The sequence below is a fragment of the Sus scrofa genome, chromosome 6 (assembly GCF_054392235.1).
Source record: "Sus scrofa isolate SSC_HxYL_T2T_F1_AM1 chromosome 6, Sscrofa_HxYL_maternal_Yorkshire_Landrace_v2.0, whole genome shotgun sequence".
NCBI classification, from domain to species: domain Eukaryota; kingdom Metazoa; phylum Chordata; class Mammalia; order Artiodactyla; family Suidae; genus Sus; species Sus scrofa.
In genome coordinates this window covers 15,138,777-15,162,755 of record NC_139388.1, presented here as the reverse complement: position 1 = coordinate 15,162,755, position 23,979 = coordinate 15,138,777, and the positions used below count along the sequence as shown (strand labels likewise).

At 50.3% G+C, this 23,979-nt stretch overlaps 2 protein-coding genes across 2 annotated transcripts in view; one reads left to right on the top strand and one right to left on the bottom strand.

The window, feature by feature from the left end:
* HYDIN (HYDIN axonemal central pair apparatus protein) overlaps positions 1–23,979 on the top strand; it is a 549,453-nt gene that overhangs the window by 15,824 nt on the left and 509,650 nt on the right. The window lies entirely within an intron of this gene.
* The window catches only part of CALB2 (calbindin 2), a 28,436-nt gene continuing 12,264 nt past the window's right edge, over positions 7,808–23,979 (bottom strand). Inside the window, 9 exon segments of the mRNA NM_001194980.2 lie at positions 7,808–8,438; positions 12,306–12,377; positions 13,362–13,415; positions 13,578–13,617; positions 13,944–13,999; positions 14,526–14,603; positions 15,139–15,195; positions 19,876–19,956; positions 22,719–22,808. Of these exon segments, the coding sequence (NP_001181909.2) occupies positions 8,322–8,438; positions 12,306–12,377; positions 13,362–13,415; positions 13,578–13,617; positions 13,944–13,999; positions 14,526–14,603; positions 15,139–15,195; positions 19,876–19,956; positions 22,719–22,808 (645 nt within the window). The 3' untranslated portion in view covers positions 7,808–8,321.

Genomic DNA, 23,979 nt, shown 5'->3' with positions numbered 1-23,979 from the left:
GTGGTGGTGAGAGGAAACGGTTTAGCCAGTGGTCTTTACAGTGTGGTCAGACAGTTGTTTAAAACCCCAAACTTCAGGTTGTGGTCTGCATGTACCCTCTTGGGCAAAAGGAAGTTCTTACTTAGGGGGAAACCCAGATTGTATTCTCTCAGTAGGTCTAAGGGGAACCATAGGTGGAGGGATGGGGGGCACAGGAGGTCTTCCTGGTGGGGTGGGCATCTTTGTTTCTGTGTGAACGGAAACTGTGGAAATGACAGGTGGCCTGTGCCATCCAGCTCTCTCGAAGAGAAGGGTTTCTTGCATCGGTTGGTGGCACTCGGCTGAAGCAGCCAGGAGGCAGGCACTGCCTCGAGGCCGCAGGTGGCCCCTGGGAATGGTTGTTGGGACTTCCAGTCCAGGCTGGGCTCCTTCTGCAAGAAGAAGAAGGCGCCACAGGTCGGCCTGTTACGGATGCTGGCAGCAGGATTTCCCCTGTTGTGGTGGTTGGGCCAGAGGAACTCTCTGGTCGTTGAGGGCGTCTTCCAGGAAGTTTCTGGTGACTGCTCACTTCTTGGAGCTGTTTAGAGAGACATGGCTGGTGGAAGCGTCTCTCTGTTTCTGGCTGTGTTTGTCCTAAAACATGTCTCAAGTTCGCAGTTGCCACCTTGTCTGTGGCAAGGGCTCTTTTAACATCCCGGACCAAGAGCAAGATAGTTCGTTGAGATGCAAGCGTAAATTTTTAGAGGACCTTTCTTGTTTTGCTGATTTTTTTCCTCCAGGTCTTGGATTTTCTGCTTGTTCATTTTCACTTCCTCAAGCAGCTTCTTCTCTTTCTCCTTCTGGTTGGTTGTCTGTGCACCAGTGCGCTCCGTGGCCTGTTGCCGAAATTCGGCTTCTGTCTGCTGGTGCTGAATTGAAACACAGAGACAGAGTTTTGGGTAAAGGAGGGAAAAAAAATAGCTTTATTGCTTTGCCAGGCAAAGGAGGGTCACAGCAGGCTCATGCCCTCAAGACTGTGCCCCAACCTCCCCACCTGGGAGGAGTTTTATAGTAAAAAGAAGAAAAACAGGCTTCCAGATAGAAATCAGGATTGGGACACACATGCATTCTTCTTTCTTTGGGGGACTCTTAGTCGTCAAAGCGAGTCTGGAGATCAGGGTGTGATCCTGGCGGTGGACTTCGGGGTTATTGCCTAGAACAACGGTACTTGCCAAAAGGGCACGCGGATCAGAGACAAGAACAAACTAGGGAAGTTCCTGAAAAACATGACGTGCTAATCATCTTTAACCCACAGGCGATTGTGCTCAGGATGCCTGATCTTTAGCTTGCGGGTGATTGTGTTTAGGGTGTAGAAGGACCAGGAGGGACTCTAAGCTGTTCACTTTCGAAGAATTCATTTCAAAAAGAAGCGTAGGGACCATAACACTTCTCTCAGGTGCCTGAGATGCCTGTATTGGTGTGTGAATCCCTTGAGAGGGAACCGGGATCCTGCCCCCGGGCTGTACTCTTGTTGCTTGACTGTTCCCCCTTGTCTGTGCCTCCGCTTCCTTCTCTGATCAGCAACTGTCTGAACCTGCCCCCTGGAATTCCGGGAAGGCCATGGAGGCTGAAGGGGGCCTGTTTCCTAAGAACAAGAAATGGGGGAACACAGAAAGGCTTTTGTGCCCAGGAGCCCCTCAGGGTTCTGCTCGGTTCCAGGCCCATGGCCGGCCTTCCTTAGGGCCCCTGTGGTTTTGCCTTCATTGTCCAGGGGGGCGCCTGCCTCCTTCACCGCTTCCCTGCCTCTTCACACACCTCTCTGCTGGACAGATTATCTCTCGTGGGATTGGACGGCTGCATGTGTTTCGAGCCGTTCCCTTTCTGCCCGACATATGTGTGTCATCGGGCTATGACTTGCTGCTGCTGGCCTTCTGAAGGCCCGGGGGATGGTCCTTTTGACTTTTCAGTGGGGCGTGGGCTGTACACCTCCCTTGTCTCTGAGCTGCGGCGCCGGGATGCTTCCGCTGTCCATTTGGCGGGGAAGGAGGCTGCCTCTTTCGATCCTTGTGGGTGGTGTTTTGTCCTGAGATTGTGTCGTCATACTTGAACTCATCAGACTTCTGATTTTCTCATCCTGAGATTTAGCTGCTTTCCGCTTGTGGTGCTGCATTGGATGCTGGGCGGGGGCGGGGGGGGTGAGCCACGGGAAATGGCACCAGGAGGTTGGGGTATTTACCCACCCAGCACGGTCTCTCCTTGGCGGAGGCGTGCTCCACAGGTGGTCACTCTCCGGAAGTTGTGGCCTCCCTGCCTTTTGGGGTCCATTCCTTTTCCTCTTTATTCTTTGGCCTGGGCTCTTCAGCTTCTTGCCAGCTAACCTGGCTCTGGTTTCTGCCACCACGATGGGGACGTTGAAAGGCCACCCTCGCCATCAGACTGTTCTTCCTGCTCAAGGCCCTGATGCCGGGGTCGGCTGGTGCGCCCCCCGTTTCGTCTCTCTGTTTGCCGGCACTGTCCCCAGGGCGCGTGCTGCCCTGTGCGCACCCACTGTAACTGTCGGGGTGCGCTAGGCGGGCTTTTGCGATTCAGAGCATAGTTTTGTGGTCACGGAGGACTCTTCACAGCTTCGCCTTGGTTTTTAAGATTAATCTTCAGGAACCTTGCTCTTCTTTAACTCTTAAGGTCCGTTTGCACTTTCTGCTCTAACACATGTTAGCAATGCCTTTTAAAGGCAGTTGGTGAGATTCTGGGTCCTGCTGGGGGCAGTTAGGGAGGAGAGCTTGTCCCCTGCCCAGGACAAGCTAATGGGCCACAGACTGGACAGCGCGAACAGACATCCGGCCTGTGCTTCCTTGGCTGGTGGTCAGTAAGCTCACTTCTCTCTCCACATGGAGGGTGCGGGTGCTGGCTCTCGAGGTGTGTGACCTGTGCAGCTTGATTTAATGCTCTGCTATTGTTGCCTTGAAATTCTTTATAATTTTTTTAAGAAGGGGGTCCCATGTTTTCTTTTAGCACTGAGCCTTACAAATCAGTGCCCTGGTGGGACCTGGAGAGGGGCAGTTACAGACCGCAGCGTGTCCCTGGAACAGTGCTGGGGGGCAGCCAGGGAAGAAGGGGCAGTGCCGGGAGACTGAGCTGAGGAGGGCGGGCATGGAGGGCAGGCGAGGGAGGAGGAAGGGGACCGGGCTGCGTTGGAATCAACGGAGTCAGGAGGATGCTAGAGTCCTTCATCCTGCATTCTGTGCCAGACTCAAAAAGGCCAAAGTGCTGTGTAACCATTTGCCCTCTGGAAGTATTTGCCGTCTCCTCTGCCTGGGAGGGGAAGGGTCTGCTGTGGTTCTTCATTCTATAAACCCCAGTGTGAGCTTATCAGCGCTCACAGCCTGTGGTTCACGCTCCAAACCGTGATTGTCAAACAATGACAAACTTGGTGACCCAGCTGAATGACAGCGAAATCTGTTTCTTTGACAAGCAGCCTGGTCCAGATGGTCAGGGTGCTGGTTAAGCGGAAACCGGCGGGTGATTTGGTTTGGTGACCAACACCTCCCCTGTTGGTTTAAGGTGATGGCTCCTGTGCCTGTCCAGGGGCTTCCAGCCCGGGGTGCTCACACTGCGCCTTTGAAGAGCTTCCTTCTCTCAGCTTCTGACCCCCCCATCTGTTTTCTTTTTGTCTTTCCTGGGTTCTTCGTTTCTCCCTCACCCCTCACCATAGGCACCTCGATGCGCCCATTCATGCGCCTTCTAGAAACGTCCACGTAACAGGATGACAGACGGCACAGCTGGTTTCTCCAACCACCACCATCCGTTCTGCCTATTCCCTTGTTAGGTACATGCTTCCCACCCGTATCCCGCAGCTGAACAACCCCTTTGGTCAGTGGAGCTGGTCCGTACGGGATAAATGTGGGTGCCTGCCCAGCCCCCGCCCCTCCCCTCGAGTGGATTTGCTGGAGACAGCCCTCCGGGTGCAGCACCTGCAGGAAGACGATGATGCTGGGAGCCCACGCTGGGCTCTCTGTGTGGCGCCGGCTCTGTCCTGGGCAGCTGCGACTCCCTTTGTGGTGGGGGTGGGGTGGGGGGCTTCAGGGTCGGGCTGGAGGCGGGGAATGTCAGCACACGTCTCAGTTTGTGCCAGGTCATTATCAGTGGTCTTTGCAAGGTCGCTCCCTTGTGTTAGTCCCTCTGGCTGAGACTTCACTCCTGCAGCTTCCTCTCCCTGTAGGCTGCCATTCTGCAATACTCAATGGCTGTCTTTGGGTTTTTTTTTTTTCAATTGCATTTCTTTTTTTTTTTTTTTTTTTTGTCTTTTTGCCTTTTCTAGGGCTGCTCCCGCAGCATATGGAGGTTCCCAGGCTAGGGGTCAAATTGGAGCTGCAGCCGGCCTATGCCACAGCCACAGCAACGCAGGACCCGAGCCACATCTGCAACCTACACCATAGCTCACGGCAATGCCGGATCCTTAACCCACTGAGCAAGGCCAGGGATTGAACCCACAACCTCATTGTTCCTAGTCAGATTCATTAACCACTGCGCCACGACGGGAACTCCTGGGTTTTTTTTATGAGCTAATAAAGCATCTTTGCTGTCTTGGGTGTAAAGTACTCTGAATTCCCAGGGGTGGTATTGTTCTGCTGCTTATAATCTCTTTCCCTTCTCAACACTGTTTTAGGATGTGGCCTGTCCCTCTGCATTTTAACCTTAGCGAGATTACCCAAAGAGCTTTTGTTTATGTGGGTTAAAACTATCGATACCCAAATGGAGACATTGTGAAAATGCTTATTGATTGATTGATTTGAAAATAGGAGTGATGAACACATTGTATGTTAACATAAATAACATTTTATCATTATCGTGAAAATAGTTTTGACCCCTGGAGACTCCCTGTCCTACCAGTCAGGTATCATTCTGTTCCGGAAAGTGAAAGGGTGTGGTGAAGGACAACGTTGGGAAAGTGAATTTTTTTTTTTTTTTTTTTGTCTTTTGTCTTTTGTCAATTTTTAGGGCCACACCCATGGCATGTGGAGGTTCACAGGCTAGGGGTCGAATCGGAGCTGCAGCTGCTGGCCTACACCACAGCCACAGCCACAGCAACATGGGATCCAAGCCGCGTCTGCGATGTATACCACAGGTCACAGGTCACCACAGGCCACTGAGCAAGGCAGGGATCGAACCTGCATCCTCTTGGATACTGAGCCACAATAAGAACTTCCGGGAAAATGAATTTTATTTGCATTACTTTATAGCACCTTTGTCTGAAAAGTCACTCTGAAATGTATTCTATTTTAGCAAAGTTTTACTCAGGTTTGATGGGCTTGTTTCCTTGGTTGACTGACTAATACCATTGCCTACAATGTAGAAGGTTCTTCTAGATAGTACAGGTTCTGGGTCTTACCAGAAAACTTTTTTTTTTTTGGTGCTATAGGTTGAATCTATGGTGTCCTGGAATCGATCTTTTTACAGCACAAAAAAATAGAAGCTCCTCACTTATGAATAGGCTGTATGTATACTTCTCTGGTTTATTTTTTTTTTCATAATCAATGGCTGCCTACGCTTTTTAAAAGAGAAATTAAGATATTACTCACCTTTTTAGAGAGTATGGGTCAGTGGTTAGCATGTCATTAGGTGGTGCAACCATCACCACTCTCTAATTCTACCTAATTCCAGAACCTTGTCAAAATGACGACTCCCCCAGGCCCTGGTCAGCCATGCATCTGCTTTCGGTCTCAGTGTCTATTCCGGACGCTTCCCATCAATGGAACTATACGATATGTGGCCTTCTTTATGTAACTTGTTAGTGTCATGTTTTTGAGGTTCGTCCGCACTGTAGCACATATCAGCGCCTCACTCCATTTTATGAGGGATATCTCATTGTGTGGATTCACCACATTTTATTTATCCATTCATCAGTGGATGGACATTTGGTTTGTTTACCCTTTTTGTCTATTATGAATAATGCTGCTGTGAATATTTGTGTGCAAATTTTTATATGGACAGATTTCTGCAATACTCTTGGGTCTGTTTACCTTTAAAATGTTAATTAAATGGGTAACCAAGGCTTGTCTCTCAGACCCCCAGGATATCTCTTCTGGTACCTCTGGATTTTGCCTTTTCAAATAATTTTATAAATATAGAAAAAACAGGGGGAACTCTCGAACTATCTTTCACACCTGCAATAATCTTTTGAGATTTCTCAGAGCCCTGGAAAATCACGAAGATTTGTTTTTGCATCTTATTAAAAGACAGATGCTAGAAATAATGAGGTGTGTTTGATGTGTTACTCTTGTAAGTTTCACGCGCGAGGTGTTGTCAGATCAGAAATCATGTTCGCCCTTCCCGAGGTCAGGCTTAAATGGATAACATGTTAATGTAAGTATTTTAGAAATTGCATGTTTTATGGAAGCTCCTGGCGATTTGTTAGTGCCTCACGGTCTGTATATTTTTATCCTTGGGGGGGAACGCTCATCTAAAGTCTCATGAACTAGTTCTGCACTGTAGCCTCAGAAAGACCTTTGCTCTCCTCTATTCTGATCTAATTGGTTAGAGCAATAAATTAACCACATGGCGAAGTCTCTGTCACCTTACAGATATTTTTATTTGCTCTGATGCTTGCCTGAAGACTCAGCTCTAAGCTACAGGCTGCAGCTTGTGTCTTTGATAAAAAAGGACAGTCTTAGAGCCTTGTGATAAGTGACTGTACCAGGTAGTTCAAGCCATGCCTACTTTATGTAAAGAAGAGACCCTTGGGTGCAGGCTTCTGAGCTGAGGTCACTTAAGCAGCTCTCAGACTATAGCTGTGGATTGAGTCGGAATTTCCAGCACTCTTTTTGGTCCAGAAGCAGACGGCTTCATGAAAGCAGACTGCTAATCCAAGAACCAGCAGTACAAGAAGGAATTACATCGCACTGCTTGAAGGGACGTTGAGGATTTCTTTGTGGTTTTTTGCTTAAACCATTGGTAATGTTTCAGTGCTATTTGTGCCTCTGTGAGGAAGCCTTTTCTCCAGCTCCCTGATCCACAACAATTTAGTAGACTCTGCTTTTGTAAACAGAGAAAAGACATTTTAAAATGACACTCAGTTTACACCAGTGTGCAGTGGGATCTCACTGTGGCTTTAACTGGCATCTCCCTAAGGGCTCATGACGTCAGTTGTCTTTGTGTCTTTGATGTGTTTGCCTCTAGAAAACACTCTTCAGGGAGACGCCAGGAGGTGCGACTTTGAGGGCCGCTTGCACACCCTCCACTCCAAGCTTCCCATCCTACAGATGGGGAACCTGAGACCCTGACAGGGGCTTCTGGACAGGTTCTCCTGGCAGACTGCGGTCTCTGAGCCAAAACAAAGGACAGGCGTGCAAGGAGGACTAAGCACCCTGAGCCACGCCCCTGGGCAGTTTCTGAGACCCGCCCCATAGGGTGGGTGCACGAGGTCAGCTTCTGGGCCATGGCAGCCAGAACTGTCCCCCTGGGGTGTCTGACAGCTTTGGAGGACGCCCCCCCCCCCCCCGCCCCCGCCAAGGAGGAGGTGGTGCACTGGGTGGGCGCCTTCTCCGAAATGTCACACTCCCCAGTTTGGAACTGGCTGGGTCCCTGAGGGTCCTGGGACAGCCACAGGAACTGGAGGGAACATCTGGTGATTGGGCTCCACCAAGCGCAGTGCATGTCCCCCTGACGGGTGCCAGTTACGGACTCCACGCTGGGCCCTGGGCAGTGTGTGTGCGTCCAGGGTTATCTTGAGCCTCACAGAAACAGTCTAGGATGCATGGTTGTGTTTCACAACGAAAGGGGAACACAGATATTAACGGGTCGGGGGCTCTGTGTGCCTCTATGTTGGCATTTGCGCGGCTCTGCACTCCCAGGAGTTTGCACAGCAGGACATTTCCTTTTTATTAACTGTGAACTCTTCTTTGGTAAACAAGAAACCCAAAGGGGAAGGGTGCACACTGAGCCAAGAAGACAAGGGCCCGCCACAGACAAGGACTCTGAGAAAACAGCTACACCGTTAGCAAGGTGGTGCGTGGAGCCTGGGGGTTCGGGTGGGTGGTGGCACGGTGCAGGGGGCGGGGGGCAGAGGGGAGGGTCCACTCTGTTGGATACAGAAGCTGAAATCATACAGCGAATGAGCTCATGCATCACTGGCCAAGAGAACCTGGGAACCCCCACCCGTGCCCCTGCCCACCCTCCATGCAGTTGGTGTCCCCACCACAGGCGGGGCGCTGCGCCGCGTCAGTCAGGGCGGGGCTGGCGGGGGCTGGTGTGTGCGGGGGCAGCGGGAGGGATGCTCCGGATTTCCGGATCTTGGGTGGAGGTGGCGGGGCAGCGGGGGCAGGACCGGGGAGTGGGGAGATGGAGGAACAACCCTATCCCCCCTTTTACATGGGGGGCTCACTGCAGAGAACAATCTCCAGGTCCTTGCGGTAGAGCTTGCCCGCCTCGGCCAAGGACATGACGCTCTTTCTGTAGTTGGTGAGCTGTTGGATGTTCATTTCCTAGGAGCCAGAGGGGAGAGAGGGTAAGAGCCGGCTCAGAGGACAGCCCCGCCCAAATGGCCTGCAGGCTCATTCCAGATGCACTGGGGAAAATAGTCAACCTTTCTGGGTCTCAGCTGCCTCATCTGTACAATGGGTACACTAATCAGCCTGCCTCAGGGAGCCGCGAGGATGATGAGATGAGGAGATGAATGATCCCTTAGCACAGCACCTGACACACAGCATGGAGGCCAAACAACAGTCGTTGTTGGTGACAGTCTTGATCTTATGCATAACGTGTCTAAGTGCCTCTGCCTCCTTGGGCTGCAATCTGTGGCCCTACAGGTGAGGGAGAGGATGCCAGGGGAACTCCCTGGTTTTGTCTCAGGCCCCTTGGACCATCCCTAAGCCTCACCCAGCTAAACAAGGAATTCCAACTCCTGTCTCTTCAGCGGCAAAGCTCATTAGCCTATTTGTGGACCACTCACTGGCTCCTTGTGGCCTTCAGAGGCCACTGAGACAGGTGACCCATGAACATCTGTCCACAGAACACCAGCATCTGCTATGCATTGTGTTGCTTTGGATGCAAATAGCCAGTTGTACTGAAACATAGCAACATTCATCTTCAGCAGCACTGGAAAATCGCTTATCATTTTTTCCCTTCCTTCTCTCCTTTCTTCCTCTCCCTGTGCCTCCTCCTCTTCTCCTCTTGTATGGAACACATCAGCAGATTTTTATTTTTTGGGGGGGCTGCACTTGTGGCATATGGAAGTTCCTGGGTTAAGGGTCGAATTGGAGCTGCAGCTGCCAGCCTATATCACAGCCACAGCAACGCAGGATCCAGACTGCATCTGTGACCTGCTGCAGCAACGATAGATCCTTAACCCACTGAATGAGGCCAGGAATCGAACCCACATCCTTATGGGCACTATGTCGGGTTCTTAACCCACTAAGCCACAACAAGAACTCCCGGTCTTTATTTTTTTTAAATACCTACCCTTCCAGGCCGATAGGTCATTCATTCCCTTTCAGCTAATTAGAAGATTGAAGTGTGAAGACCAAGGCATTGGCTAAAGGACCAGCTCTAATAGCCTTAGTCCCTTGCGTCCTAAGTCTGTGTAATTCTGTACTTGGCTTTCCTATCCTCGGGGCTCAAAGGCCAGTCTTTTACTGCATTCTTGGTGGACATCCCCTCACGGAACTGGTTTCTGGCTTTGTGCCGCCACTGGCCCAAAGGTTCTTTGCAAGCATCTCTGGCTTTGAGGGACATTTTCCCTAAAGTTGTGAAGTTCTTGGAAATGTCGCATTGTCTGTAACACTGGGTTGTGCTTGAGTGATTTACCGCTCAAGGGTCCCTGTATGTCACCTATGAGCTTGGGAAAACCCTCTGGTTCAGTGTGGCATCAAGAGTTTGAGCAGTATGGGGGAGTTCCCATTGTGGCTCAGTGGTTAAGGAACCCAACTAGTATCCATGAGGACTAGGGTTCCATCTCTGGCCTTGCTCAGTGGGTTAAGGATCCGGCGTTGCCGTTAGCTGTGTTGTAGGTCACAGACGCGGCTTGGATCCTGCATTGCTGTGGCACCGGCATAGGCCGGCAGCTCTAGCTCCGATTCGACCCCTAGCCTGGGAACCTCCATATGCCATGGGCGCAGCCCTAGAAAGAAAAAAACAAGAGTTTTAGTATGGAGGGAGGGGGCTGCTTTCTGTGTTTAGAAGTATTGCTTGAAGCAGGAGGTGGCTTTAGGAATTGCAATGGTCTTAGAGGTGCTAAGAAATATCAGAGTTTGAGCTCATCAGCCTGTCTCTCAGGAACCTCAAACATTAACCACCAGCTCAGAGGCTGGGCCACTGCCCATGCAGGCACCATCAACATGGCACATGCAATCAATCAGTCAGCCAGTGCAGCTACCGAAAAAATGACATATGCATCTGCCACGTGGGGTCACCTAAAAATGGTGTTCCTTTCCCAACTCCGTGGCTGCTATTTATAGGCATGTAGCATGCTCTCCCTCTCTCCCTCCCTCTCCTTCCCTCCCTTCCTCTCTTTCTCTCTTTCCCGATTCAATCTCTGGATCCCCAGGTGCTAAATCTGGAGCTTAGTACAGGTGGAAGGCTCCCAGGTGAACAACCATACTGTCATCCTTGTTCTCTGACCTTCAAAGTTGCTTCCTAACCCCAACTCCTGACTCTTTTTTTATTTCCACCTCTCCAGTCAAGCCGTGTTCTTCGGCAGTAGTCAAGGAAGAGCCCAGTTAGCTGATGACCAGGAAGTCCAGGCCACTCCCGAGATGTAATGCCTGCCTTCAAGGCCCATCAGTCCCGGCATAAAGCAGGGCCATATGGAGAATAATTATGCCTCATTAATACAATTAAAGGTATTTTCCATTATGATGCCCGACTTTCCTTGGACACATAAGGATGCACAATTTTTTCCTAGAGGTTGGTACCTGGAAAAAGTGCAGAGTTGAAACATGTAGTGAGTACCTTCCTCTTCCTAGGAAATATTTGCTTGCTTATGATTTATTTTTTGCCTCTTTCAAAAAGTAACTGAAGGTAATGGGAAGGAAAAAATAAACTTGGGGTGAAAGAAATGAAGGATGATACCCAGGATAAAGATTAAGAGGTCGGAAGGCAATTGGAGAGGGAGACAGATAGACTCAGAGGCTGCAGTGAATTTTTTCCCCCTGAAATTCAGCATTAAATTTAGCTCTTGCCTGACAGCCCAGGCAGTTAGACAAAACGCAAGGAATTATAGGGCGTTCATCATCTAATTAAAGAAAGCCGCAAAACCATTTGCTCAGAGAAAGACATTTCCCGGGAGGTGAAGGAAGACAGCTGCCAAGATTCATCTCCTGGTTCCTGTTCCATCTGCGTCCTCCCTTCCGGGCCACGAGATGAGCCCGTGGGCCTGTCCCAGAGGCAACATGACCCAGCAAAGGAGTGGAGTTCGGTTCCCAGACTTTTCTTCCAGAGGCCACATTTCTCCAGTGACTCCTTGTCGCCCCTCCCCAGCTCCAGAATATTGTGCAATTAATTCAGAATCCCCTCGCCTGCCTCTCTGCTCTCCCAGATCTCTCCTTGTGTAAGCCCTCTATTTTTTTTTTTTTTGAAATTGCTTTGCCGCCTTTATTTTTTATGTTCACATTAATTTTAATTTTAATCCTTTGAGCTTCAGTTTTTTTGTTAAAGTATAGTTGATTTACACTATGCTCACAGCATCAATTGACACAACTCTGTGAATCAACCATACTTTAATAAAACATCTTTTTTGTTGGCACTGTGGCTGACGCTTCTAAGGGCATCAAAACTGCCATTGCCTCATAGCTGCATTATTTACATCAGCCAGCAGGTGGAAGCAGCCCAAGAGTCTTTCTGTGTGTGAACAGATAAAACGAGGGATAAAGTGGAATGATACTCAGCCTTCAAAAGGAAGGGAATTCTGACATGTGCTACTACGTGGATGAACCTTGAAGACGTAACACTAAGTGAAATAAGCCAGACATAGAAAAATACTGCCTGATCCCACTCAATGTGAAATATCTAGAGCCATCAATTGCATCAAGACAGGAAGTGGAATGGTGAGAGCCAGTGGTTGGAGGAGGGTGGAGACTAAGGGGTGGGGTGACTGTGGTATGGAGAAGAGAGGGCTGGATGCTGCTGGGGCTGCACAGCGCTGTGAATATACATAATGCCACTGACATGCACCCTTAAAAACGGTTCAGATGGCAAACTTTGCTGTGTGTATTTTTTTTTTTAAATCAACCAGAAAAAGCCAAACCAAACCAAAAGACTGCCGTTGCCTTGTTGCGGGTGATCAGAGGAGAGGAAAACGCAGTCCATGGCATTCCTTCCCACCCCCCACCCCACCTCTGGGCGCGGCTGCTCACCTTCTTGTTTTTCTCATACAGATCCTTTAGGAGGGCGTCCAGCTCATTCTCATCGATGTAGCCACTTCCATCCTGGCCGGGAGCAGAGAGTCAGCACAGAGCTCTAGAACTCAGGCCCCCAACCCCAACCAGAGTCTTTTTTTTTTTTTTTTTTTTTTGTCTTTTTGTTGTTGTTGTTGTTGTTGCTATTTCTTGGGCCGCTCCCGCAGCATATGGAGGTTCCCAGGCCAGGGGCTGAATAGGAGCTGCAGCCACCGGCCTACGCCAGAGCCACAGCAACGCAGGATCCGAGCCGCGTCTGCAACCTACACCTCAGCTCACGGCAACGCCGGATCGTCAACCCGCTGAGCAAGGGCAGGGACCGAACCCGCAACCTCATGGTTCCTAGTCGGATTCGTTAACCACTGCGCCACAACGGGAACTCCTTTTTTTTTTTTTTTTTTTTGTGCCAACCAGAGTCTTAACATTGCTAACAGCCTTTGAGCAAAAGGAGGTGTCAAAATATAGCATGTCACTTGTCACAGGGAAGGGAGCCTTCAGCTCCCATGTTTTTCTTGTGCGTTGAAAATGTAAGTGAGGTTCAAGAAGCTTTTTAGCTAACTCCCCAGGAGTCCAGTCCCACAGTAGGATGTCAGGATGGACACAGGGGCTCTTTCAAGTTTATCCCAACCCTGCAGTTCAAGGAAGTCACTGGAGTCACCCAGGCAGGGGCAGCTAAGGGAGACGTGTTGGTGGTAAGTGGGGCCCCGCCCTCCCCACCTCCTAGGAAGACAAGCTTCTGACCCGGCACCAGGGGAGCAGGACGGAGCAGCTATTCTCTCCTGTGCTTCTAAGGAACCCAAACCTTGGGGCCCCCCAGGCCAGGAACTGTGAAGGTCATTTAGCTTCTCACATAGCAGAAGACACTACAGGGTATCCAGAGGGACAGGAAGAAACTGCCTGTGGCCCAGGCTGCGCCCCGATACTTGTCTACAGCTACGGGACCAGCTTGAGCCATTCAGGCCGGGGGCCGCCCTGGTGGCAAGGCTTTTCCATCCACCCCTTCCTCCGTCTTACCTTGTCGTAAAAGGTGAAGATGGCGTTGAACTCCTCCGCGGTCAGCTTCATGCCCTGGAAGGCCCAAGGCGTTAAAGAGAGAGGCCAAAGCCCTGCAGTGTGTATGTGTGTCTGCGTGTCTGTGTGTCGTCGGGTTTGGAGGCTGGAAGGATGAGGGGGAGCTTAGAGGGATGAGGAGGAGGGAGGAGTTGGAGGAGAGCAAAGCGGCTCTTTTACCTGAAATTTAAGCAGGAAGTTTTCCTGGACAGGCAAGAGTCTGGAAAGAGAATGTTAGAGCGGCGATGAGGAGACAGAGCAGAGGCGAGAACCACTCAGACTGGGGGCATATGCAGAGGGAGCATCTGTCCTGTGCAAACCAACTCTGAGCTCTCGGTAATGAGGAGTCAGTGGGGAGGAAAAAGAAGGAGATGGAACATTGAGGTGATGCTGATCACAGTTTTATCTAACTTTGATTTGAGCTTTGTGACGCCTGAGCCGTCACTGTCCCCAGGGACGGATCTGAGAGCGGGAGGGCCGGTAGCACAGTGTGGTCTGCAGGGGTCCTGTGACCGTGGTGCTGGGGGAGTGAGGACACACACTCACCGGGACATCTCCGAGAGGCCCAGTTTGCCATCCCCGTTCAAGTCGAACATCCGTAACTGTTGGGGACAGAAAGGGGTGCCTGGGTTATTTGCTTTGGCCTCCTCTCTTGTGGGACCGTGACCTGCCATCCCCTATGCTGGAGAGGAAGGAAGATGGGGGGAGGGTGCCCTTGTGTCCTCTGAGGTCACCTGGAGGCAGGGACCAGCGTGGGCTAAATCGGTCACTGGGAAAACAGCAGGGACTCCATCCCCCCCCTCCCCTTTACCCTTCCTGGGGGCAGGGACGCGGAGGACAGCAGGCCAGCACCAAAGGCCCACCCTCTCCCAAGTTTATCCTCTCTTAGAGCTGCAGAGGTTGTCATGGAAACAGATGCTCTCACACTGGCCCAGGAGCATCTGGCTGAGTGGGGACCTCAGAGAGAGGCTGTGGGGGGCCATGAACTAGCACCCTTTTGCCGGCTGCCAGAGTCACTTCACTGGGGTTGGAGGAGCAGCCCACTAAAGACCCCTGCAAACCCCACATCCCACCGGTTTGGGGCCCATGTCCTGCGCCAGGGGAGGAGGAACTCTTCTGGCCACTCACTATGGTTTGGGTGTACTCTTGGAGCTTGGGTTCATCATACGGCCGGTTGGCCTTCTTCAGTAGGTCGGACAGGAATCCCTGGAATACAAATGGCCTCTTCAGAGCTGTTCATTCGGTCACTCAGCATTGTTTTTCAAGATCCACATTTGCCCAGCTTGTAGCCCTTACAATTCCCTCACCCCTTAATGCTTGTGGAGTCACCTTGAAGGTGGGGGAGCTCCTGGATGCAACCTCACCCCATCGGACAGGTGGTAGAAACAGGCTCTGGCTCCTCAGAGAGCCCAGGACACACGGCTCAGCAGGGCCTGGGGGTCCAGAGGAATTTAGGGGTCAGCGTACAAGCCAGAAGGCCAATCTGCTGGAATGCCGTGAGGATGCCTGTTCTGGGCACTGATGTGCAGAGGAGTGTGGCTTGGTTGAATGCGATGGCCCTACTGCTCCATGTTGCTGACTTCACATGACTACATGCGTCTAACCATTCAGAGCCAGGCCTGAGTGTTCCTAAGCAGACCACAGACCTGTATTCCTCACCCAACATCTCCTCCCTCCCCAGGTTCCTTAGACCCACCACCATTCTCCGTGCCCTCCATGCCATCCCCAAGGCACATCCTACCTTGAGCTCGTTGGCTTCGATGTAGCCACTTCTGTCTGTGTCATACTTCCGCCAGGCCTACAAGGGGAATGTTAGCCTGTTCACAAAGATTCACACCTATAAGCCTCCCTACTTCTCCCTTTAATGGGCCAGGCTGGATCTTGATATGGAAGGATATTGCAGTGGGATGCAGACAGGGAGATGGTCTAGCCCAGGGCCTCCCATGTTGCAGATGGAAGAAATAAAGAGAAAGTATCTAGGCCAAGGTCACATACAGAAGGAAAAAAACCTGCTGGGACAAGGTCTCCCTACTTTAACTGGCTACAGGCCTGGGTCTCTTTCTGGATCATCTTGTAACGGTTATGGTTTTCTAGGGTGGTAACCAGGCAGATTTTACCAGCACTAGCACTAGGATCTGGTGGATCCCATTTTTGCTGTGAGTATACTGGGTGTCCTTTTACTGTTCTGGAAGCTTCTCATTCTCTGTGTGGGAGTTGGGGGCAAGAGTAAGAACCCTCTGGAAGGGGCAGAAACAGGCTTTGGCTGCTCTTCACTGTACTGCCTCCTCTACCCCTCCATCACGATGCATATGGCAGCCATGTCTGAAGGTGGAACAGACTGGGTAGTGTAATCTGTTGAGACCATCTCAAGGCTACTCCTGCATCTTTCTGATAAAAAGGATCTCCCTCAACTGAACCCCCCCCCCTTTTTTGAGGAAACCACTCCTCTCTTTTGCTGAGCCCATATGGTTCAAGAGGGGCTGACCCAACTCGAGGCAGGCATGGGACCTAGGCCTGGACAATGGGTCCCACCCTGGATCTTGTCCCATACTGGTTCTGGGCTCTTGATCTGAGTCCCAGTTACTTGGCGCATGTGCTGGGTCCCTGAGAGGAACCAGGTGCCTGCCGATCACAGCATCTGGGGATCAAAGAGAAGCAGAGCTTCAGCAGGTGCTATGGGTCTGACCACCTCCTCTGTTCTGGCCATCTGAGCAGGAACAGACGTTATACAGGAGAAACAAGGAAACAGTCGGAATGGTTTGAAAATGCCCACAAATTGTTCACCCCCCTTCTAAACATGGAGCCTAATTCTTCTCTCCTCTCCTGTGGACTGCACTTAGTGATTCATTTCTAATGAAGAGGATATGGCAGATATGGCACCGTGTGACTTCCAGGGCTAGGCCATGAAGATACTGGGGCTTCCTTCTTGTTCTCTCTCTTGGCTCACTCACCCTAGAGGAAGCCCTCAAGCAGCCCATTTTGAAAGGCTCATGTAGTGAGGAGCTGAGGCCTCCTGCCAACAGCCACATGCATGCACCATCTTGGAATTGCCATCTTCTGGCTCCAGTCAAGCCTTCAGATGACTGCAGCACTGCTGAATCTTGACCTCGAGCTCATGAGAGATTCTGAGCCACAGCCATTTGGCTGAGCTGGTACCAAATTTTCAACCACAGAAACTGAGCTAATATTTGTTGCCTCAGGCTGCTAAATTTTGGAGGGTAATTTGTTACACAGCAAGAGGTAACTCATACAATGGTCTTGAAAAAATCTGGTCCTGAAGGCCGCTCTCTTAAAACCCCAGCCTTTAACCCAAGCCATCGAGTTGGCTTGGGAGGAGGGCAGACCGTGGAGCAGGGTGGGATGGGTTTATCTGTGACACAAGGCCCAGGGAACCCTGTTTCCCTAATACTTGGTCTATTTTGGTGCCTGATCATCCAAGTTTTCTTCCCTTTTGTTCCCTTAACCTGAGCTCCAAGCTGCACACCTAGGCCCCAGCAACACTTGGTTTTCTGAGAGTCCGCAGGCACCAGTTCTCGCAGATTTGATCTCCTGCCTCTCTGACTTCTCCACATCATGTCCCTTTTTATTGGCAGGAGTATGAGAATTTATAGATATTTTAGGGTCTTTCTATCACACCAGCAAACAAGGCTGTGTAATTCTCATGGTATAGTAGTAGGTCAAGGAATTTGATCCTGATTTTTTTTTTTTTTTAAGTTATGAGGTAATGAGCAAGTTCCAATAAAAAGATAGACTTGGAGTTCCCTCATGGCTCGGTGGGTTAAGGGTCTGGCATTGTCTCTGCTGTGGCTCTGGTTACAACTGTGAAGGGAGTTTGATCCATGGCTGGGAAGTCCTCATGCTGCTGGCAAACCACAAAGAAAAAAGAGATTTAAATCTACATACAATCTTGGTAGATGGTTTTGATTAGGGGAGACTACTTGCTTGGGGGAGAAAATGCCCGTTTCCATCAAAATATTCCTTCCCATGCCCTGAAAGCCTACCCTTGAGTACACACAAAGAAATATGCGCAGATTTTCAAGTATGACTTCACCAACTGCCTGCATGCATTTAGTGCGATAGAATTTGGTTCCTCTTGCTTGAATCTTGACTGGGTGAAAGGAAACACTCTGTAAATTGCCCAATGGGATAGCAGTCCTCAAAGAAAGCAGAGCATCCAGCTGCTTTCAGAGTGAGAGCCGCCCAGCAGCTCTGACCTCCCTCCCTGGCTCCCCGATCCACCCCCACCCCCATGCTCTCACGCTGGACTTCTCTCCCCGCTAACACCTTGTGCTCAGCCATCAGTGGGTGGTTCTTCTCTTCCCATTCAAGGAAGAGAGTTCAAGAGACCTGGGCTTTGTGAAATCTCAAAGAAATCCTGAGGTGCCACTAAAATTAGAAATTAAAATGTTGTGAGCAGTGGGATGGGAGCCATCTAAGAGCACACGCCTTTCAGGGCCACCGAGGGGCCATTTCATATTTCCACCTGATGAAGATGGAACACATGGACAGCCCCAGGAGGGCATGGCCCTGTAGGATAGTGGGATCTCAGAAATCCTGCCAGAGGGTGGTGGTGCTGGCTCAGTGGATGTGCTGTGGCTTAAAGGATAAAGGCAGGTAAGAATATAGAACCATGTTAACACCACAGAGAGAAACCACTGATAATTTAGACGTTTTGCTTTTTTTTCTTTCTCCTCTTTAAGCATCTCTGCCCCCTGCAAAGCTCCCATCCCCATTTGCCAGATCATAGGTGGAACAGAGGCCAATCTTTGGCTGCCTCCCTATCGGGAAAGAAGCAGTCAGGTATCAGTGCTCCCTTTTCTAAAGACAGAAAAATTGACCTTCACAAAAGCAGCACCCTGACAAGTTCTATGCAAATGCAGGTTATTCCTCCTCCACGCACAAGAGAGGGACTCGGAACAGAACCCAGCCTGTCAATTACCAGCTTATGGGATTTGCCATCTTGAAAAAACCTGGAGAAAATCCTTTAAAGCACCATAAAATTAAATCCATATCTGATGCTTAGGCAAGCTGCCACTTAAAAAAAAAAAAAAAAATGAGTCTTCTGCCCTGAGAATCCATTATTTCTAACTGATTTTTCTATCCACATGGGAACTCACTGCCATGTGTGTTTCTAGACTTGCTCCCTAGTTGTTTCAAGCAGTGAATCACGGAGAGGGGCTTATTGGTGGCTGGGAATGGATCTAACATGACAAGTGGCGGCTGGAGTTGTGTTGAAGGCCAGTCATTATCACAGCAAACAGTGTAGGGGGTGGGGTGTGTGTATGTGTGTGGTGGCGGCGGGGAGGTATGGGTTGAATTTCACCTTGAGGGATGCGTACATTGAATGGCTAGGGTGTAGAGCTCCAGAAAAATAGCAAAAAAAAAAAAAAAAGTAGTTTGCTGGACATCATGATTAGTAATATGTTGGGTTAAACTGTATGGAATTTCCGATTTCTGTAAACAAGCATGATTAAATATGAGCCATTTCGCATGGTTCAATCAGTTGAATATCACTCCAAAGACACTTGGGTTTGGATGTCCTATTTCACACGAGGATCTCAGAGAATTTCAATGGCAAAGATGGCAACATCCATCTCCAAGGTGGGCAGCGAAGCCCAGACTACAGTCAAAGATCCAACTTGGAAGACACTGAAAATGGGAATTCTCACTGGGCTTCTTTAGCTTTAGGAGGGTATATCTCGTCCCTCCTTCCCAAGCTTGCTCCGTGGAACTCTCGATTCCATACTAATGCTATTGAGAGAGAGGAAAACAGGGGAGATTTTGGAGAAAAGCTGAGTGAAACAGGTCTCTTTCCTGTTAGATTTCTTGCATCCTTAATATGGGAACGTCTATGACAAACCCCAAAGGGCAAACAGCACATACACATTATTTCCCAAAGGTATTTGACCCACACTTGGCCCTTCCCTTACTCCCCACACCGTAATGTGCATGCATACCACCTGTGGGTCTTTGTTAAAATGTAGGTTCTGGAGTTCCCATCGTGGCTCAGTGGTTAACGAATCAGACTAGGAACCATGAGGTTGCGGGTTCGATCCCTGGCTTTGCTCAGTGGGTTGAGGATCCAGCGTTGCCGTGAGTTGTGGTGTAGGTTGCAGATGCAGCTTGGATCCTACGTTGCTGTGGCTGTGGTGTAGGCCAGTGGCTGCAGCTCCGATTAGACCCCTAGCCTGGGAACCTCCATATGCTGCAGGAAGCGGCCCCAGAAAAGGCCAAAAAAAAAAAAAAAAAGGTAGGTTCTGCTTCAGTGGGTCAGGGGACTCTGCATTTTTAACAAGCACTCAGGTGCTGGTGACACTGATGCTGCTGGTCCATGGACCACACTTTGAGTAGCTGAGCTACTTCCAAGGGGTTCAGTGTCTTCCAGGGACCACTCCCAGGCTCGGGGTTGGGCTGGCTCTGAACTTGAGAGAAAGGCAGGCCCCCGTGCGCCAGAGAGAAGGTAGCGCCTTGGTCTCACCTCCATAAACTCGGTGCTGGAGCCCACGTGCTGCCTGAAGCACAGGAGGAAGTTCTCCTCGGTTGGCAGGATCTGCGCCAGCTGTGGGGATCAGAGAGCCACAGTAAGCATGTGGAGAGCCCAGCCAGGGAGCAGGCGGACTTTCCTGTAGGGCGGATGGAACATAGCCAGGGCCAGAGCAGCGTGGGAGTCACAGTTTGCTCCCTTTTGTTTTCTTCCTTGAAAACAGGGGCTGGCAGCCCTTCAAAGGGGAAGAAGGACGGCTTCTTACGTGTCACCCCAAACCTTCGAGGATGAGCAGCTGGAGGGCCAGAGAGGGATACCACTTTAAAACGCAAGTATCCAGACTCAAAAGAATCTGTAATAGATGATTCCATATATATAAAAGTCTAGAAAATGCAGGCTTATCTGAGATTGGTGGTTGCTGGTGCAGGATGGCCTGCACCAGGCAGAGGAAACCTTTGGGGAAAACGGAAATGATGTATCTTGATTTCAGTGGTGATTACATGGCTGCGCATGACGGTCTAAACTCATGGAATTTGACACTTCAAATCGATGCAGTTTATTGTATGTAAATTATACCGCAACAAATGTGATTTTTTTTAGAAAAATGCACGACTCTTGTGTAGCAAACCTTGTTGGCTGCCCACCCAGGTGGCCTTCCCCTTTTCTCTGTTCCCAGCATTCTTGGGTCACAAGGCAAAGCCTAATTCCTCTCAGGTGAATGTGATGATCCTGTTTCCCTGGCCAGTGATTGGCTTATGGGTAGGCATGTGACCCAGTCCTGGCCAATGAAATGTAGGACGAGTTCTGCTGAGGGTACTTCCCGGAAAGATTTCCTTGCTCTATCAGGGACCAAATGAGGCCGGCTCTTTCTGCCTCTGGATGTAGTTGTCTGTGGATGTGATGCCTGGACCTGCTGCAGCCAGCTTGCTACCAGCCTGAGGATGAAGCTGTTTTAGGGGCAGAAAACAGAACCAAGAGAACTGCAGAGAAGCAGGTATGGAGACCTGGCCTCCTTCCCTGGGAGCCAATTTTGCCCATGCCCTTTCTCAGGAGGAACCTCTAGTAGTTTAAGCCAGGAGTTGGTGAAGTATGGTCCACAGGCCAAATCTGGCCCGATGGCTCTTTCTGCAAATAAGCTTAGATTGGAACATGGCAGTGCTCATTCATTTACATGTTATTCATGGGGGTTTGGTGCCATGGTGGCTGCTGAAGAGTCGTGACAGAGACTGTAAGTCCGGCAAACCCTGAGCCATTGACATGGTCTGGATCTTTACAGAAAAAGCCTGCTGACTACTGGCTTAAGCCTATTTGAATCAGGATGTTTTGAGGCTTGGAGTTGAGGCATCTCTAGTGGTTGCTCTTGGCACCTCCCCTAGATCACCCTCAGCGAGGCTGGTGGGCCATCCCTCCGCTGCTCTGAAGATGAATATCAGTGGCTGAGAGCGGCCTCCTGCAGAACTGCCCTCCACCAAGCTAGGGCTGCCCCAGCCATCCCCCTTAACCCCCATTCTGGAGTGGGCAGTCTGCATCCAACATCTGAATGACATAGGGGTTCAAAGGACCATCCTATATCTCTTGCTTCAAGGTGGGACCAACCCTGTGGCACAGTCCACACTCCACAGCCCCCCAAGACCAGGTTCCGGCTGAGGCCACATCCTTGCGTACCTTCTTCCTCTGCCCTTTCCTGCTGCTCTCTCTTCCCTTCTCTTGAGAGTCCTCCCTCAATAAGTCCTACCCACTCCGGCCTCTGCCTCAGCCTCTGCTTCAGGGGCATTGACCTAAGGCACCACGGCAGCCCGTCTACTGGGCAGGAGCTGTGCCTTCCTGTGTGTGCCGCCATCCTGACTAGGGCCCCCCGGACCGTGGGCTGCACCTTGATTGCCCAGAGGTGTTTGGTTAGGCTTGCACACACACGCACATGTATATGTATAAGTGTATGTGTGTCCGTGTGTGTGTAAACTTGTAAACAAGGAAGCCATTAGACTGAGGTGGCCTTAGTGCCTTCGCAGCCTGCATAAGCAAACTGCAATCTCAACGAACAGCCGGAGCAGCTAACTAGGATTTCCTGAATAATGCAACCCCTTAGGCTCTAGCCAATCGAATAACGTCGTTGCTTTGCCTCTGTCGCTTCTGTACAAAAGTGTTTCCTTATCTATCATCGGTGGAGGGTTCCTAGCTATTTCAGGTTTGGTGCTGCCCCATTCAAATTTATTTTTTGCTCAAGTAAACTCTTAAAAAATTTTTTTTGGCTGTGCCCACAACATTCAGAAGTGCCCTAGCCAGGGATTGCAGCCGTGCCACACAGTGACAATGCCAGGTCCTTAACCCACTAGGCCATAGGGGAACGTTTCTTAAAATTTTTAATATGGCTCAGTCTAGCTTTTACCAACAGATCCATGCATAATGAATGTGTTTATATAAATACATATACCTTTTATATTTGTATATACATATGTGTGTATATGTGTACACACCCACTTACATACACACTTAGACACACACCACACACCCTTTTGGTTGCTTTTAGGTGGGGCATGAACTCTCCTGTTCCCCAGTCTTCACCCTGCCTTCTCTCTTCAGCTGAGCTCATCACACATTTACAGTTTATAAAATACCTGTGGGGCCCTGAGGGCATTCACGGTTTTCATCCTTGTCTTACGCCCCTGTTTGTTGCTTCCTCTTCCTTGTGAGACAAAGAAAAAGTGCCATCTGTTCTCTTTGATCAGCCTAAGTGCCAGGCTGGGGGTGGGTCGTTAGGCCCGCCACCTCATTCAGATCCCCAGAGGATGCTGGGCACGGGAGGGGCACGTAGCTCTTGGCAGGACAGGAGGGCTCACCTCTGACATCTCGATTTTCCCATCCGCGTTCTTGTCATACTTCTGCATGAACTCCTTCATCTTCTCTCCCAGGTTGTCACTCTTTGACACCTGCCGAAAGACAAAGGGGGCTCATTTTGCTGCTGGGTCCCCTGTGAACCAGGGATCTCTTGCCCTCTCTGCGCAGCAATGGTGGGGAAGCATTTTGCACCCCAAACACGCAGGCAGGAAACCAGGCTGAACCAATGCTCTGTGTCCTCAGGGCTGCACCCTCTGTACCCTTTCCTCTCAAGGCCCCGCCAGATCTAAGTGTTCTCTTCGAAATCTCAGGAACATAATTTTCGAAGAGAACGGCACACGTGGACTCGCCCTGTACCATGTGATGGAACAGGCCGCTCTGCCCCTGGGACCGACTAGACCCTCCACAACCCCATCAGAAGGGTGAGGACTTATTCCCACCACTCGGATGTGAGAACTCAGGCCCCAGCATTTTACCGAGGCAGCTTCTCATAGGCCCAGCTTATTGCCAGGCCCCCCAGTAAGTTCGAGGCACTCCTCCAGAGCGAGGGGGAGTCACTCGTTTTCTTCTTTAAAGACGCACTGGCAGCTTCACAATGTATTTCGCTCTGATTTTCTGTCAGGGAGAATATGAAGAGAAAGTTCATATGGCTGGGGTAGGGGTGGAGTGTGATCGTTTAAACAGTCCGCAGATGAAGGCGACTATTGAAAAGGCAAAGAGGAGTTCCTGTCGTGGTGCAGTTGTTAAAGAACCCGACTAGGAACCATGAGGTTGCGGGTTCGATTCCTGGCCTTGCTCAGTGGGTTAAGGATCCCGTGTTGCCGTGAGCTGTGGTGTAGGTCAAAGACGCAGCTTGGATCCCGCGTTGCTGTGGCTCTGGCATAGGCTGGTGGCTACAGCTCCAATTGGACCCCTAGCCTGGGAACCTCCATACGCCGCAGGAGCGGCTCAAGAAAAGGCAAAAAAAAAAAAAAAAAAAAAAAGACAAAGAAAAGAAAAGAAAAGGCAAGAACTTCAAAAGCTCCTTTGGGCTATCATTGTTCACCTAACCTAGATGGAAGTCGCTCTCTAAGCGCTCAGAGGTTCCCTTGGCTTGGGGCGCAGCTGATGAATCATGTGCATTGGCGAGCTCTTCCTTATCCCTAATCATTGATGAATCAGCTTGGTATTTGATGCCTCTGCTGATCTGATGACTTCCTGGTGGGCTGTATGTTTCCTAGGATTGGGCCAAGGAGAAGTCTGTTGTTTTGTTTTGTTTTTAAC